Source organism: Ptychodera flava, chromosome 15 (genome assembly GCF_041260155.1).
Source record: "Ptychodera flava strain L36383 chromosome 15, AS_Pfla_20210202, whole genome shotgun sequence".
NCBI lineage: Eukaryota > Metazoa > Hemichordata > Enteropneusta > Ptychoderidae > Ptychodera > Ptychodera flava.
This window is the reverse complement of record NC_091942.1, coordinates 17,973,799-17,986,520: the sequence shown is the minus strand read 5'-3', so window position 1 is coordinate 17,986,520 and position 12,722 is coordinate 17,973,799. Positions and strand designations below refer to the sequence as shown.

General features: G+C 38.6%; 1 protein-coding gene across 1 annotated transcript; it reads right to left on the bottom strand.

The window, feature by feature from the left end:
- Window positions 1-1,465: 1,465 nt before the first annotated feature.
- LOC139151391 (protein rtoA-like) lies at window positions 1,466-12,694 on the bottom strand. The gene is made up of 3 exons (XM_070724164.1): window positions 12,587-12,694; window positions 9,310-9,858; window positions 1,466-8,125 (listed from the first exon to the last, which is right to left on the bottom strand). Exons 2-3 carry the CDS (start codon window positions 9,815-9,817, stop codon window positions 7,092-7,094), a joined length of 1,542 nt encoding a protein of 513 aa, XP_070580265.1. The 5' UTR covers window positions 9,818-9,858; window positions 12,587-12,694; the 3' UTR covers window positions 1,466-7,091.
- Window positions 12,695-12,722: the final 28 nt, after the last annotated feature.

The following is a 12,722-nucleotide window of genomic DNA, read 5'->3' as shown; positions in this document are numbered from 1 at the left end:
CGGTGTTAAAAAAAATGTAGACCCCCCTGCATTTTTCGTGAAAAAAAGATGATCCCCCTTTGTCACACGAAAAAAACTGATGACCCCCCCCCCCCCCCCCCCCCAAAAACCAAAACCGATATGTCAAATTTACCCGCACGTTTTGGATTTGAACTCCGGTATGCGGCGCACTTTATTTGTGTAGCAGAGATGCCAGTGCAGAAACTTCCCAGCAACATCCATGCAAACATCTGTTATAAGGACAACTGTAAGGCAATTTTTAACTTCATTTCCATAGACAACTTATGTACATGGACATTGTATAAAGTGAACCTTATTGGAGTGGTTCGCCAAAGGCAGTCCTCCGGTTAAGAATGTCATGGACCATTATGTAAAGTCAACTTTATTCTAGCTTGTAAAGAGTGTCATAGGCCATTACGTAAAGTAAACTTTATTTGAGTGGGCCGGCAAAGGGGGGCACCTGTTAAGAGGGTCGTGGGCCATTATATAAAGTATATTTATTGTAGTGGGCCGCCAAAGGCAGCCTGCCGGTAAAGAGGGTCGATCATGGCCATGGCTTAAATTGAACTTTATTGTAGGTACTATGTTTTTGAAAATGTGGTGACCCCCTTTCCTACCAGTGAAAAAGGGATGACCCCCCTTCGCAGATTCCAAAATTACAATGACCCCCCCCCCCCCCCCGGCCGTAAAAACTGGATGGTCCCTTATGCCTGCTGGCAATCAGGTGCTGACATTACTTGTAAGATGGTATGTAACGACTGAAGCTGTAAACCAAACGCATCTCTGATACAACTTATTTTCAGCAGATACTTCATACTCAGTAACTGCACCTGTTTACACCAAATATTTGATGAAAGTGATCAGCAATTTTTGATAAATGCTGTCCATAGACATATGGGGAGACCATAGTTCTACATCAGTTCCCATATATAACAGCAGTGTTAACAACTGAGTTGGCCCAACTAAAGCGGTACGATTAAGCAATAAAGCACATCCAACGACAGTATACCACCAGATTTTGACCAGTTCAAGACATATATGCACGAGCGATAGGGAGTGCATATATGAAGTGAACTGGTCAAAATAGAATGGTATACCGTAGCCGGGTGTGATTTATTGCTATTATATCATAACAGTATATTGAAATTCTGGTGTTGAATGTAAAAAACGGATTTTTACTCAAACTGAGAGCTCGCGCGTATGCCAGATGTGGTATATCGCCAATATACCATGGTTCTTTTCGCGTCTCGACCAATCAGATCACTGTTTTTGCGTCATCAATATACTGGTATGATATAATGAAGCATATTTCACAAGAATCTTAAAGTTTTGTCTATTTATACTTCTGGTTTATCAAAACTGACTACAAATGATGAATCGTGAAAATACATATTTTTACCAATCACACGCGCCACTCTCAGCCATCACAAACTTCCAAAATGACAATACAACATTGAACACATAATTCTTCATAAAAAAGAGTTCCAGACTTTATGATAAACTTGTTTCTATTGAAACTATAAATTATAACATTTAAAATAATATCTGGAGAAAGTCAATCTGTAACATATAGGTATGGAAGGAATGCCGATGTTTTTAGAGCAGAAATGAATCGCCATGGTAAACAAAAGAGGCAGAAACTACCAAAATTACAATACTACAAAACAAATACTGCCCAAACAAAATGAATAGTGTCTCCCTATGGCTAAGGGAACAGCCCTGCATCATGGGAGGACGTTCCCCTTCTTTTACCCTGCACAGGTAAACTCGGTCACAAAAATGAATATTGACTTCAGTGTCAATGGTTGTCTGTTTTCTAATTAGGCCTAAAATACACTTGTATTACAAGTATTTTACAAGGAGTATTTCTGTAGCTTGAAGGAAAATATTCAAAATTTTAGTCAATGTCATTTTCCACTATAGTTTGATCAAGTTCATCCGATATTCATTCTTTTTCATACATTTGAGATCAATAGTAGTAATATTGACCATTTCTGTGCCTTTATTACAAAAACTTATCAAAAATCAAGATTTTGATGACAGTTCATATTGTAACTGGAGTACTTGCACAAACAAGTATATACTTCTCCAGAAGGTTCCCTTGTAGGCCTGTCTGAGACATCTGGCATCATACCTATACATGTGAGCCGAACCACAATTCAATGAATTGAAAAACTGCCCATCTGCTGTCTATCTGTTAAAAATTTTTAAAAAATTTAAAAATTTTTCCCATTTGCAAAATTTTCACAGGATTTGAATCTTTATCAGCAACTTCCACTTCAAACTTTTGAGGAAAATTCTGAAATTTAGATTGATGAAATGTCTAGGGGGATTACATAGCAGCATTGAATTGATATTTTCATTATTTTTAACAAAACAAGCTCTTTTTTGCCCTAAAAGTACATGTAATTGTTAAAATGCAAAATATGAGCCCCAGCAAACACTAATGCATTGTGGGCAATGTGTTATTGTTACCAAACGAATTCAAGATGAGACAAGCATTCAATTGTCAACAGTAACATTGAATATTACATATTGACTAGATGGACCTTCTGGATGTCGGTATTGTTTTGGTAGTCAGTCAAGAAACTGTATTTTATGGACAGAATAAAAATGAGAAATACATCAAATGCAACAGTTAATGAGCTTTCAAATTGAAAAGTACCCATGATTTGAATCTTAATTTATTCTGAATATATTTGTGATTCTATTGTCCTAGAATGTCTTGGCATCTGACAGACTAATAACTGAGTTCATTTAAAAAAAATTTCATTCCCTGTCTCTGAAACTTCGTTGTCTACACAAGTGACGATAGCAGTGCCTTTTGATGTTTTCAATAATTTCTGTCCTGGAAAACAAGTAGTTTTTCCTTCTTATGCCTAGGGTGTACTGAAGCACGCAGCATGAGCCTTGTAAACACAAATACATCATGCCCAATGTACAATGTTATTGTTGATCATGAAATAATATTCTTGACTAGCATTGAGTTGGGTCAACAGTAAAATTGGGCATTATACATGTAAGCTGTGTTGAGAGATTTCACACCAGACGCTCCCTGATGAACTGGGAATCACACCAGAAATTGCATTTTACGAAAAGCATCAAATGTTAAATCTGACAGAGCTATAATCATTTGAGTTGACTACAACCTTCAAGCTGACAGGTAAACAAAACATTTATAAATTCCAAGAAAACAAACTCCTGAAACCCTGTGTCAAAAATAATAGTCCCTCCATGGACTGTACAAAAATGAAGATTGTTAGGCTTCCATTGTTGTTATGAGTTTATTGGTTTATGAGAGAACTTATGGACAATAGTCTGGGCTAGACTCAATAATCACAATGAAAAACTTTCTAAAATACAAAGTCATACAATTTTAGTGCCATTATGAGTACTGCCCTCTAGTGGTAGGATCACTGATGTAACATCACTGCACGCGCACAGAACTGGACATATCCCATGATTCAATCTGCCTCACACTACAAAAGATTCCTGAATGGCATTAGAAATGTCTCTGGTGAGTTACGGAAACCCTTAGCTTTGTCAGAGAGATCCTCATTATGTACTTGCAACTGAACGGAGAGTGAAATAAACTGATCTCGAAAGGGTTCTTTGCCCCTTCCATATCGTAAAAACAAGTTTTTTTTGCTGGCATCTTTTTTTTTGTAAATTTAGCTAAGTCTATCAAGTCGCTACTTTAAGATGCTGCTGATCAGACTAATTTAAACTTTTCCCTTGAACTATAGTTAGGTCTTTTTAGCTATATCTAAAACCTGGTTAGTGCAATGAAAATCAGAAAACGTTAAAATAGCATGCAGGTATTTCAGTGTTTGACAGTACAACACTGCATCAGTCTTATACATGTACTAGCTGTGAACCGTGTGGTCACCAGAAAGAATTTATGAAGTAATATATCTCTGGAGATTCTGTGAGAATGGGAAAAATGATTTAAAAGTGATTTTTTTATGTTAGTGTACAAACATAAGAAAATAAAGTAGGAATCTACATCTTATATAAGAAAAGAAAATGAATTTTAATATAATATTGAATTTGGCAAATCTGGTTCTTGTATTTTTGGAAGTTGTATTGATCTCCTTTACAAGAGTCAATTTTTCACAACAATTATAATAACTTTGTGAAATATGAACAGGTGTACTGTTCTCATACGTAGATGAAAACTTCACATTTATATCACATATGTCTGACTAGAGTACAGTGAGATATTCATGCCACATGCTTTAAGCAATGTTAAGCAACGGGAATTAATGTGACCGTCACTGACAGCACTTTTTCTCCTCAGGGAATTTAACCTTGAAGATGTTGACAAGATGAAAGTCTTTGTATACTGTTCTTTCACTCAGACTTTGTCACTCATTTTTCACTGAACTGACGAAAGCTATTTGCATTCGTTGACCCATGAACCATCCTGCGGTGGGTTCATGGTTGGCCAGAGCAAACAGTGAATTACCTCCGTTGCACTGCAAACCTATCAGAAAACACCTTTCAAAACATTTCACCCAGTGTGAATTTTTTTAAAATGAAACTCTAATAAACACAGCATTATGCAAATACTTACACATTTTAAAGTGACATTCTATGCCTTTTCAAGTGGGAACACAAAACACAGTCGTATTGTTAAATTGCATTGCTACACAGCATTTGTATTCTTCAACCTGTCACTGTCTTGTTCAAGTCCACCCTTTGACATCCATTTTTAATCAATCTCCATTGTATTTTAATGTGGTGGACTACTACATTGGTATCGGGTTTTTTTGAGGGGAGGGGGGGGGGGGAATGGTTGGGGAGCATCAACATTAAAAGTGTGAAGTTCAGCAAAGAACAGACACTGGTACCAACACAATGACTAAACCTTTAAATTGATGAACACTCTGAAAGATTTCTGAAACCTCTTACGGATACTGCTGCCTTTGTAAATATTTGCCACGACAACATAAGGTGCATTGCATGGTAACAGCATATCAGCCACTTGGAAGTGGCCTTTGATGATATTCAATAATTTCTTCACATACTATTGAGTCAACCTAACTAGCTATGGGCAAGCAATAATTAAAACGATAGAATGCATGCAGACTACAAAATTCATTGCTTGACACATCTTTCCGCCTTCCCCCTTAAAAGGGGCAATCATATGGAGCGCCCTCAAGTGACATGGTGTAGAGGTCCTGTCATGCAAATTCAGAAGAATGAAACAAACGGGTAATATAAATAATTGGTGGGGGTGGGCAGGGTTTCGTATACATTGAATTGAATCAATGAAGTTTTCAGAATGGTTCACAATGGCAATGACCTTCCTTGAAGATGGGTTCTACATCTTAGAGGAAACATTTGATGAAAATGAGGGATGCGCCTGGGGGATAGATTTTACGGCTCTCAAATGTTTACGATTTCTTTTCAGATCTTCTATTTGTGACAGCTCACTCTGAAGCTCCTGGAGTAAGAAACATTTTCACCATCTTAGTTTTTTGAAACTTGAACATTGTATATGACAGTTAACACAGGGATGGCAGCTGTTTTGAATTTCACATATCAGTGAATGCCAGGCAGTTTGTTTAATCAAACTTTGCACGCTGACCTCTGATTTTTATCCTTGACTTTGTAAGAGTATGGTTGAAAATTTCATTGAGGAAAGTTTGAGCAAAAGTTTAGGTCCCACTTTCAAGGCACTACTACCTTAGTGTCTGAAGAAGAAATGGCTCTGTCTTTACCTTTGCAGTTCTTTTGAGTTCTCACTCTGAGAGATGACAGCACCACAGAACCAATGATTCAAAGACAGAGCCAATCTGATTCTCTACATCTAATTTCAATCAGGCTTCAAATCTTCTTGTTTTTTATGCGAGTCTTTGTGACATATATCAGTCTACTGTTCCACATATGGTGGTCACTTGATAATCTGAATACTTCTCTTACTCATTCAAGTAAATAATGCAAGGTTATATATGCCAATTGACCCTTTTCATGAGTCTAGCGCCCTCCTGTGGCCACTGTGAATTTGAAGTCAAAGCGAGGCCACTGGGGAAAACCCTGGGCAGGGGCTGGAGGGTTTTCCCCAGTGGTCTTGCTTTGACTTCAAATTCACAGTGGCCACAGGAGGGCGCTAGACTTATGAAAAGGGTCTATAGAGTCATTTAACAAAACGTATACTTCTGTCATGTCTCACACAAAACAGATTTCTGCCTCATTGACCACGCATAACTGACCAGTATCACTGCAACACACTCACATCACTGAAGTATTCTTCCAGCTGCTTACGATTATCATGACATCACACAACTTCGTAAGATCTGAGTAGCATGTGTATCTTAGAGGTACTATGCCACATTTCAAGTTTGCAACAGGTAGTAAATTAATGCCCCATATGAGAAAAAACATTACGTCAGAAAGTCTCTTTGCCTAAGCTGATGACAAAGTGTAAATTACTTATCTATGTGCATTAATCATGCATTTCCTTTGTGCACGACAAAATACAAAAACGAGCATGTCAGAGATGGCAACGATTTCAGAATGTTCATTGTTGTTTCAGTTGATGAGATACATGTACCTTGCACAGCTTATTGCATACTGAGCAAAGTATTCCATCATGGCTCATGGAACATTTTGGCATCATCTTTGCCAAATTACGTTTTTGAAGACCAATATTGATAATCACTTGCAAATGCCCCAATACAATTGTGGTACCAAAACAAAATATCAGATGAACTACAAAGAAAATGCTATTTTTGTTAAGTAAAATTTAGGCATCAAAGCTAAGAAAAATAAACTATAAAATTAAAAAAGCTTGAATTTTTAGTTAGACTGGCCTATAGATGGATATTGTTTTTGGCAGAGATATTTGACATAGTAAACTGTGGCAGGCTTCATGGCTTCATTTTCATCAAAATCAAGAACACTGGTTGTCTCAACAACTTACTATGTGGTTACTGGCCGACGGGAGATCCACCTAGCTGGTGTTTTGTGTACCCTGTGCCGTACGCAATTTGCTTGAAATGCGTTCTGCCTTGCTACAAGGAAAAACACTAAAAAAAAAATTGACATCTCCTTTATCACACTTGGCGAGTCAGAAATTGACGATATCAGTCTTCAGAGGTGTCACTGGAGATGCTGTTGTAACTGCCGGTGACACTGATGCTGTCTGCGTCGCTGTCGGCGCAGGAGCCACTGCTGCTACTACTCGTGCTGGTACTCTCACTGCTGGAGGTGGACACATACCGCCTTCGTCGCTTCCTGCGCCTGTGTGTGCCGCTGGTATCAGAGTCACTATGACGTCGACGCCGTGAATGTTGCCTCCCTTCTCCCTCAGACTCGCCCTCTTGACCAGGAGTCCAGCTGTGGTCAGTTTCACTTGACCTGTATGCATTCAGGGCATCTGTGTAGCTCACAACTCCTTCGGGTTCAAAGTACTCATCCTCAGACACTTCGACACTGATGGTCACATCCGACGACCGATCGTGAGGGCTGCGTACCCACGATGCATCAGAAGTGGAGTCGTAGTTTGCTTCCACACTCGGCTCCCGGTCATTATCGCTGCCTTCGCCTCCCGAGTTGCCACTCACAACGATATCTTCTCCATCATTCTCATCACTAGAGAGAATGAGAGCGCCCTCTGAGGGGTCATGCTCGGCGTCAGAGTTTGAGTCGTTGTGCGATTCATCGCTGTCCGATGAAGCAGCATCAGTTTGATTAAGGGAGACATGGTCACTCGCATGACCACTTTGAGCATCAAAGTCTTCCTGGGCCAGGGTAACACTCCTATAGTCCTCACTGTCTGAATCAGATATTACGGAGGCATCACTCCCACTGCTGGCTGAAGACGGAACATGCGTATTCTCACTTGGATATACAACTTCCCCAATGTTGGCGTCTGTATGCTCACTGATGTGTGCAGGACTACCTGTCTGTCTCACAGTTTCCTCGCTATTCATTACAGCAAATCCGTTTGATCCACTGGCGCCCTCACTGCTGACCCAACGAGCTGTATACTCTGACACTTCTGCTCGGCTTCCAAGCTTCTTTTTCAAAATGTACCTTTCTAAAGCATTGACTCTATGTTGAAGTTCTTCTTGACTTTTGAGATTTTCCCTCAAGGTCCTGTTTTCATCTTCACTAGCTGATAACAGAAAATAAAAACATAAACAATATCAACTATTAATTTAAGCGAAGCTGCAAGCAATGACCCCCATTGAAGGCTTGTACACATAGAATTTGGATTCAATGTACAACAAATACATGTATGTATGATATAGCACGTGGTTCTACATAATTTGATTTTAAGGGGTTGGCCATCCTTCTGTCTTTTAAGCAATCTATTTACAAGTTAAAACAAAACAATACATTTTCACAACAAAAGGAATATGAAAATTATAAGTGCTTGGGTAAATTTTGGCCCGTCAGATTTTTCAAGCTTTTGAAAATACTTCTGCACGAGTACCTACACCTGTGGTGTAAGGAATGAGCTGTACCAAAAATGAGTGTGTTCCCGTCTGCAGAAGAGGGGTTATTTCTATTAACATCAACATATGACTTTCTGGCGTTTTAAAGTCATTTTCTTTGCAGTCTTAACCCTTTACCTGCCAGACTGTATCACTTTTTCATCAGCTAACTCAGTGAAAAGCGGTTTTGGCCCAAACTATACATATTTCCACCCATTTGGCTTGGTCTGTGCTTACAGCTTTAGTCCATAAAAACAAATTTTACAGTATCTGTGATTTCAGGGGCCTTCAAATGTTCAATCTTTTGTTAAAATGCACAAAATGGGACATGTTGTGCTTCACTAGTTTCAATGAACTTGACCTGATTGGGAAATATGAACTTGGCAGGAAAAGGGTTAATATTGTTAAAGGGAAAGTTTTTAAGGTTAAGCAGGCATTATTGGGTAGAATCTGGATGCCATGATAGTTAGACTAAAGCAGAAAAAAAAGAATGAAAAGGCTAATTTAGTTTTGGCACGTCAAATATTCCAATACAATGTTCCAAATACATGACTTCAAATAGACATAAATCCCTTAAAAACAGAATGCTTTTCATCATCAAATAGAGAATTGATATATTAAAACCACTGTTATGGAGTTTCTTGAATTTCTTATCCATAACTTTCTAAAAATTAGAACTTAGTAAAACTGGTAATCAGATCATTTTAAATCCTGAAGTTTAGATGTCGAAGAGGGGTTATTTCTATTAACATCAACATATGACTTTCTGGCATTTTAAAGTCATTTTCTTTGCAATGGTTTTAACCAACTTGACCTGATGGTGACATATTATGAACTTGGCAGTATGTGAGATCTTACAGACCTTTGAGCTTCTCCGACAGTAGTTTGATACAATCATGTGTAGGTGCGTCCTTTTTGATGATGATACATCCACAGCCATTTTCACACCTCACTGAGCTGTACATGCACTCTTTCTCATGTTCGTATCTCTCTCGCCTGAGTATTTTCTTGTCACAGCCTGCATTCCAGCAGTCAATCGGTTCAAACTCACAGTGTTTCACATGGAGGGCATGGTGTTCCAGCTGTATGCCTTCTGAGCATCCGTGTTCGGCGTAGTCACATTTCATCAGCATCTTGTTGATCATGTTGGCAACGATTGGGAGAACCGGCTGCAGCTTGGCCCTCCCTGTGAAGCGTTTCCGGCATGTGGGACAGCTGCTGTTCGTGTTCAACCATGTCTCGATGCAAGTTTTACAGAAGACATGCCGACAGGGCGTTTCCACTGGCATGTCAAGCACTCCTTGACAGATGCAGCACACCAGCTCCACATCAGGTGGATTTACAAACTTTTCAGTGTCGTACTTGGACATTCTGATCACATCCAATCTTTCAACAACATAACTGTGTTCATCTGAAACATAACAAGGCATTACATTTACAATCTAATAATTTCACCATTAAGCTTTCATTTTGTGTACTGCTTTTTATGGTGTGAATCTTGCCCAGTGTTTTCGCTAGGATTTTGGAGTTGCAGTACCATTTATGATGATCCAACATACATGTATGATAATTGAACCGACTTACCAGTGGCTAAAAGGAGTTGGTCATCAGAACTGCGCCTGTGAAACTTTTTTGTTTACAAACAATGTGTTTCATGCATGATATCTGGATGCATGATGTCAACATAGCTACATTTCAATAGTATCATCATCACATGTTTTAACTTTCATCAATTGCCATTGTACCTTGTATACAGCATTATTAACCCTTTTCCTGCCAGACAGTATCACTTCCCCATCATCGAAGTCAGTAAAAAGCGGTATTGAGCCAAAACATGACATATTTTCACCCACTTGGCTTGGTCTGTTATAGCATCTTTAGTCCAAAAAAATCAAGTTTACAGTATTTATGTTTTCAACAGTATTATGTTAAAATACACAATATGGAATATGTTGTGTTTCATTTATTTTAACCATCTTGACCTGGTGGTGAAATATGGACTTGGCAGGAAAAGGGTTAATATTGTCGTATGGGTCCAATACAACCTAGTAGCGCAGTTCTGATGTCCCCTCCCTTTAATGCAAAAGTGCTGCTCCTAAATGGATTATTTTTCTCAACAATTACATTTTTATTGGACTGTTTATATAATATATGCATTCATTACAGTTTTAAATCCTCAACAAGAACTGATAGGATCAGATTATTCAAAAATATTCTCTGAAGCAAGATAAAAAAAAAGAAAGATTGACTATACACAATTACTTTGCAAAATGATATTTTAAGCCCGGCTTGGTTCTTTCTAGTTTTCTTTCAGTATCATGTAGGGTAATTGATCTGTTCAACAGGACTCTTTTGGTCAAAGAACCATCACTGAACAAGATTTGTTAGTCTTCTGTCAGTTGTGGGTTTGCCTTGTGAACTGTGACCACTCGGTGATTACATGCACATGTACGTGCTGATGTGGTTACTGCAGTTTGAACAGCAGTGAATAGTGTCCTTGCAGTTATCCATTCAAAATGGAACCCTGATAACATTTAAAGTGGTACCACCCTTATGGTTGCCAAATCCTAATACCAATGGTCCACTGCCCCTTTGATAAATTTAAATTTGAGGATATTTCAAGTAAAACTTTGCAGAAGGTTAAAGTTTTGATGTCATTTACTTATTTTCAAGCTCCTTTCCCTTGAAAACAGTATCAGTGTTAACATTTACTTCTACTTTAATGAGAATTGACAAATTCATGTCAAACCATGGTCCCTCCAGACCGTGGTCAAACGTACTCATTATCACCTGAGATATATTGGGGAGCCTAACTTTAAAATGTGCATTACCATCATCATGGTATGGATGAATAGTTACAAATATTACAAACACAGTTAGATGACAGAATCCCTATGAATTTTAGATAAAATTCCATAGAGAGGCCATATCATATTTATGGGAAGATATTTTGCGAACGTTTCTCAAAAAGTATTTCTACAAAATACAAGATGACCTATGATAATTTTAAAAAATACATACTGGCTTCACTACTGTCAACTTAAGATAGAAACCTTAAGCACAACTTAAGAACCTTGCAAAAGATTGTGTCAGACAGTCATATCTAAGATTTATTCCTTGGGATCACCACTTATGCTTCTGCCAATATCAGCAACTATGAATTGCAACTGAAGTATATAACCAGTGATGTATTTTTTCATTATGCAGCAAAAACAAACCTTGGAAACAACATTTCATTTTTATCACAACCCTATTAATGTCCACTTCCAGTGATTACAAGTAGGTTTTAAACTATTATTACACCATAACAAAAATTGCTAATAGTTAGGGAAAAACTGTTTGCTGACCCTCCCAAAGTGCCCAGACAATTTTGAGGAACAATAGCGTTTTCTTGAAGGTCTTGCTCTCTTCTGATTTCGCTTTGCACTGTTAGTCAACAGACCCTAGAAACTTGGGTTTATGATAACATGTAACGCTACTGCTGCAGCATCTTTCAGTTTCATAAATCAATCAACCGGATGTCAAGGAAGTATGAAAATGAGGTTGGAGTGAATAGAGAAATTTGTGCAATTTGCCTGACTGCAATTTTGCTCTTGCACTTATGTCATATTTTATCTTGATTTTATCTTGATTGGTACACTTTTCTTAGACCCAGGAAGAGGAGCCTGTACCTGCACTCTTGGTACTATGGTAGCTATCTCTTTGCTCAACAGAACACTCGCCAGCCATGTGGCTGCAGCCCTCAACACACTCTGACAGATCGAGGGTACCTCTCATATTTTGAGTGTGTTCAGTGCGGAGGGACTGTGGTTGTGCAAATAAAGGTGAATCGTTTAACGTGCACCCTAGAAGGAACACACATTCAGCGCTGATATGTTACCCCAGGGCTTCGAAACATGCTTGCTTGATATAATGTACAGTGGCAGTACTCACTAGTACTAGCAGCGAGACGGCGGGGCACGGAACAGTCGGTGGACGGGCTATAAAGTAAACTCTATCCTCGTCACTTCCGTTCGGTCAACGGTTTTATACGTTAGTTTTCAATGTTATTTTGACAAATTCGTATCGTATTACTGTTGCATTTGCCCCTCAAATATGTAAGTATCGATATTCTCTGCAATGAATATTTTAAAACTTGCCTGGATTTTCATAAAGCTCGGAATTATTTCCCTTTGTAGGACCCGTCACACATTACTCCCGTTCTATGGCACGGGTCGAGGTCGGAGGTGACTCGACTTGTCCCAGGTCTGTTTGTTGTCTTCTGATTACTTTGCT

Excerpts from the sequence above, each read along its gene's own strand:
- LOC139151391 (XM_070724164.1), bottom strand. The coding sequence starts at position 9,817 with ATGTCCAAGTACGACACTGAAAAGTTTGTAAATCCACCTGATGTGGAG. Across the intron at positions 8,126-9,309 it reads ACTGTCGGAGAAGCTCAAAG|CTAGTGAAGATGAAAACAGG; the intron begins GTCTGTAAGATC and ends TTCTGTTATCAG.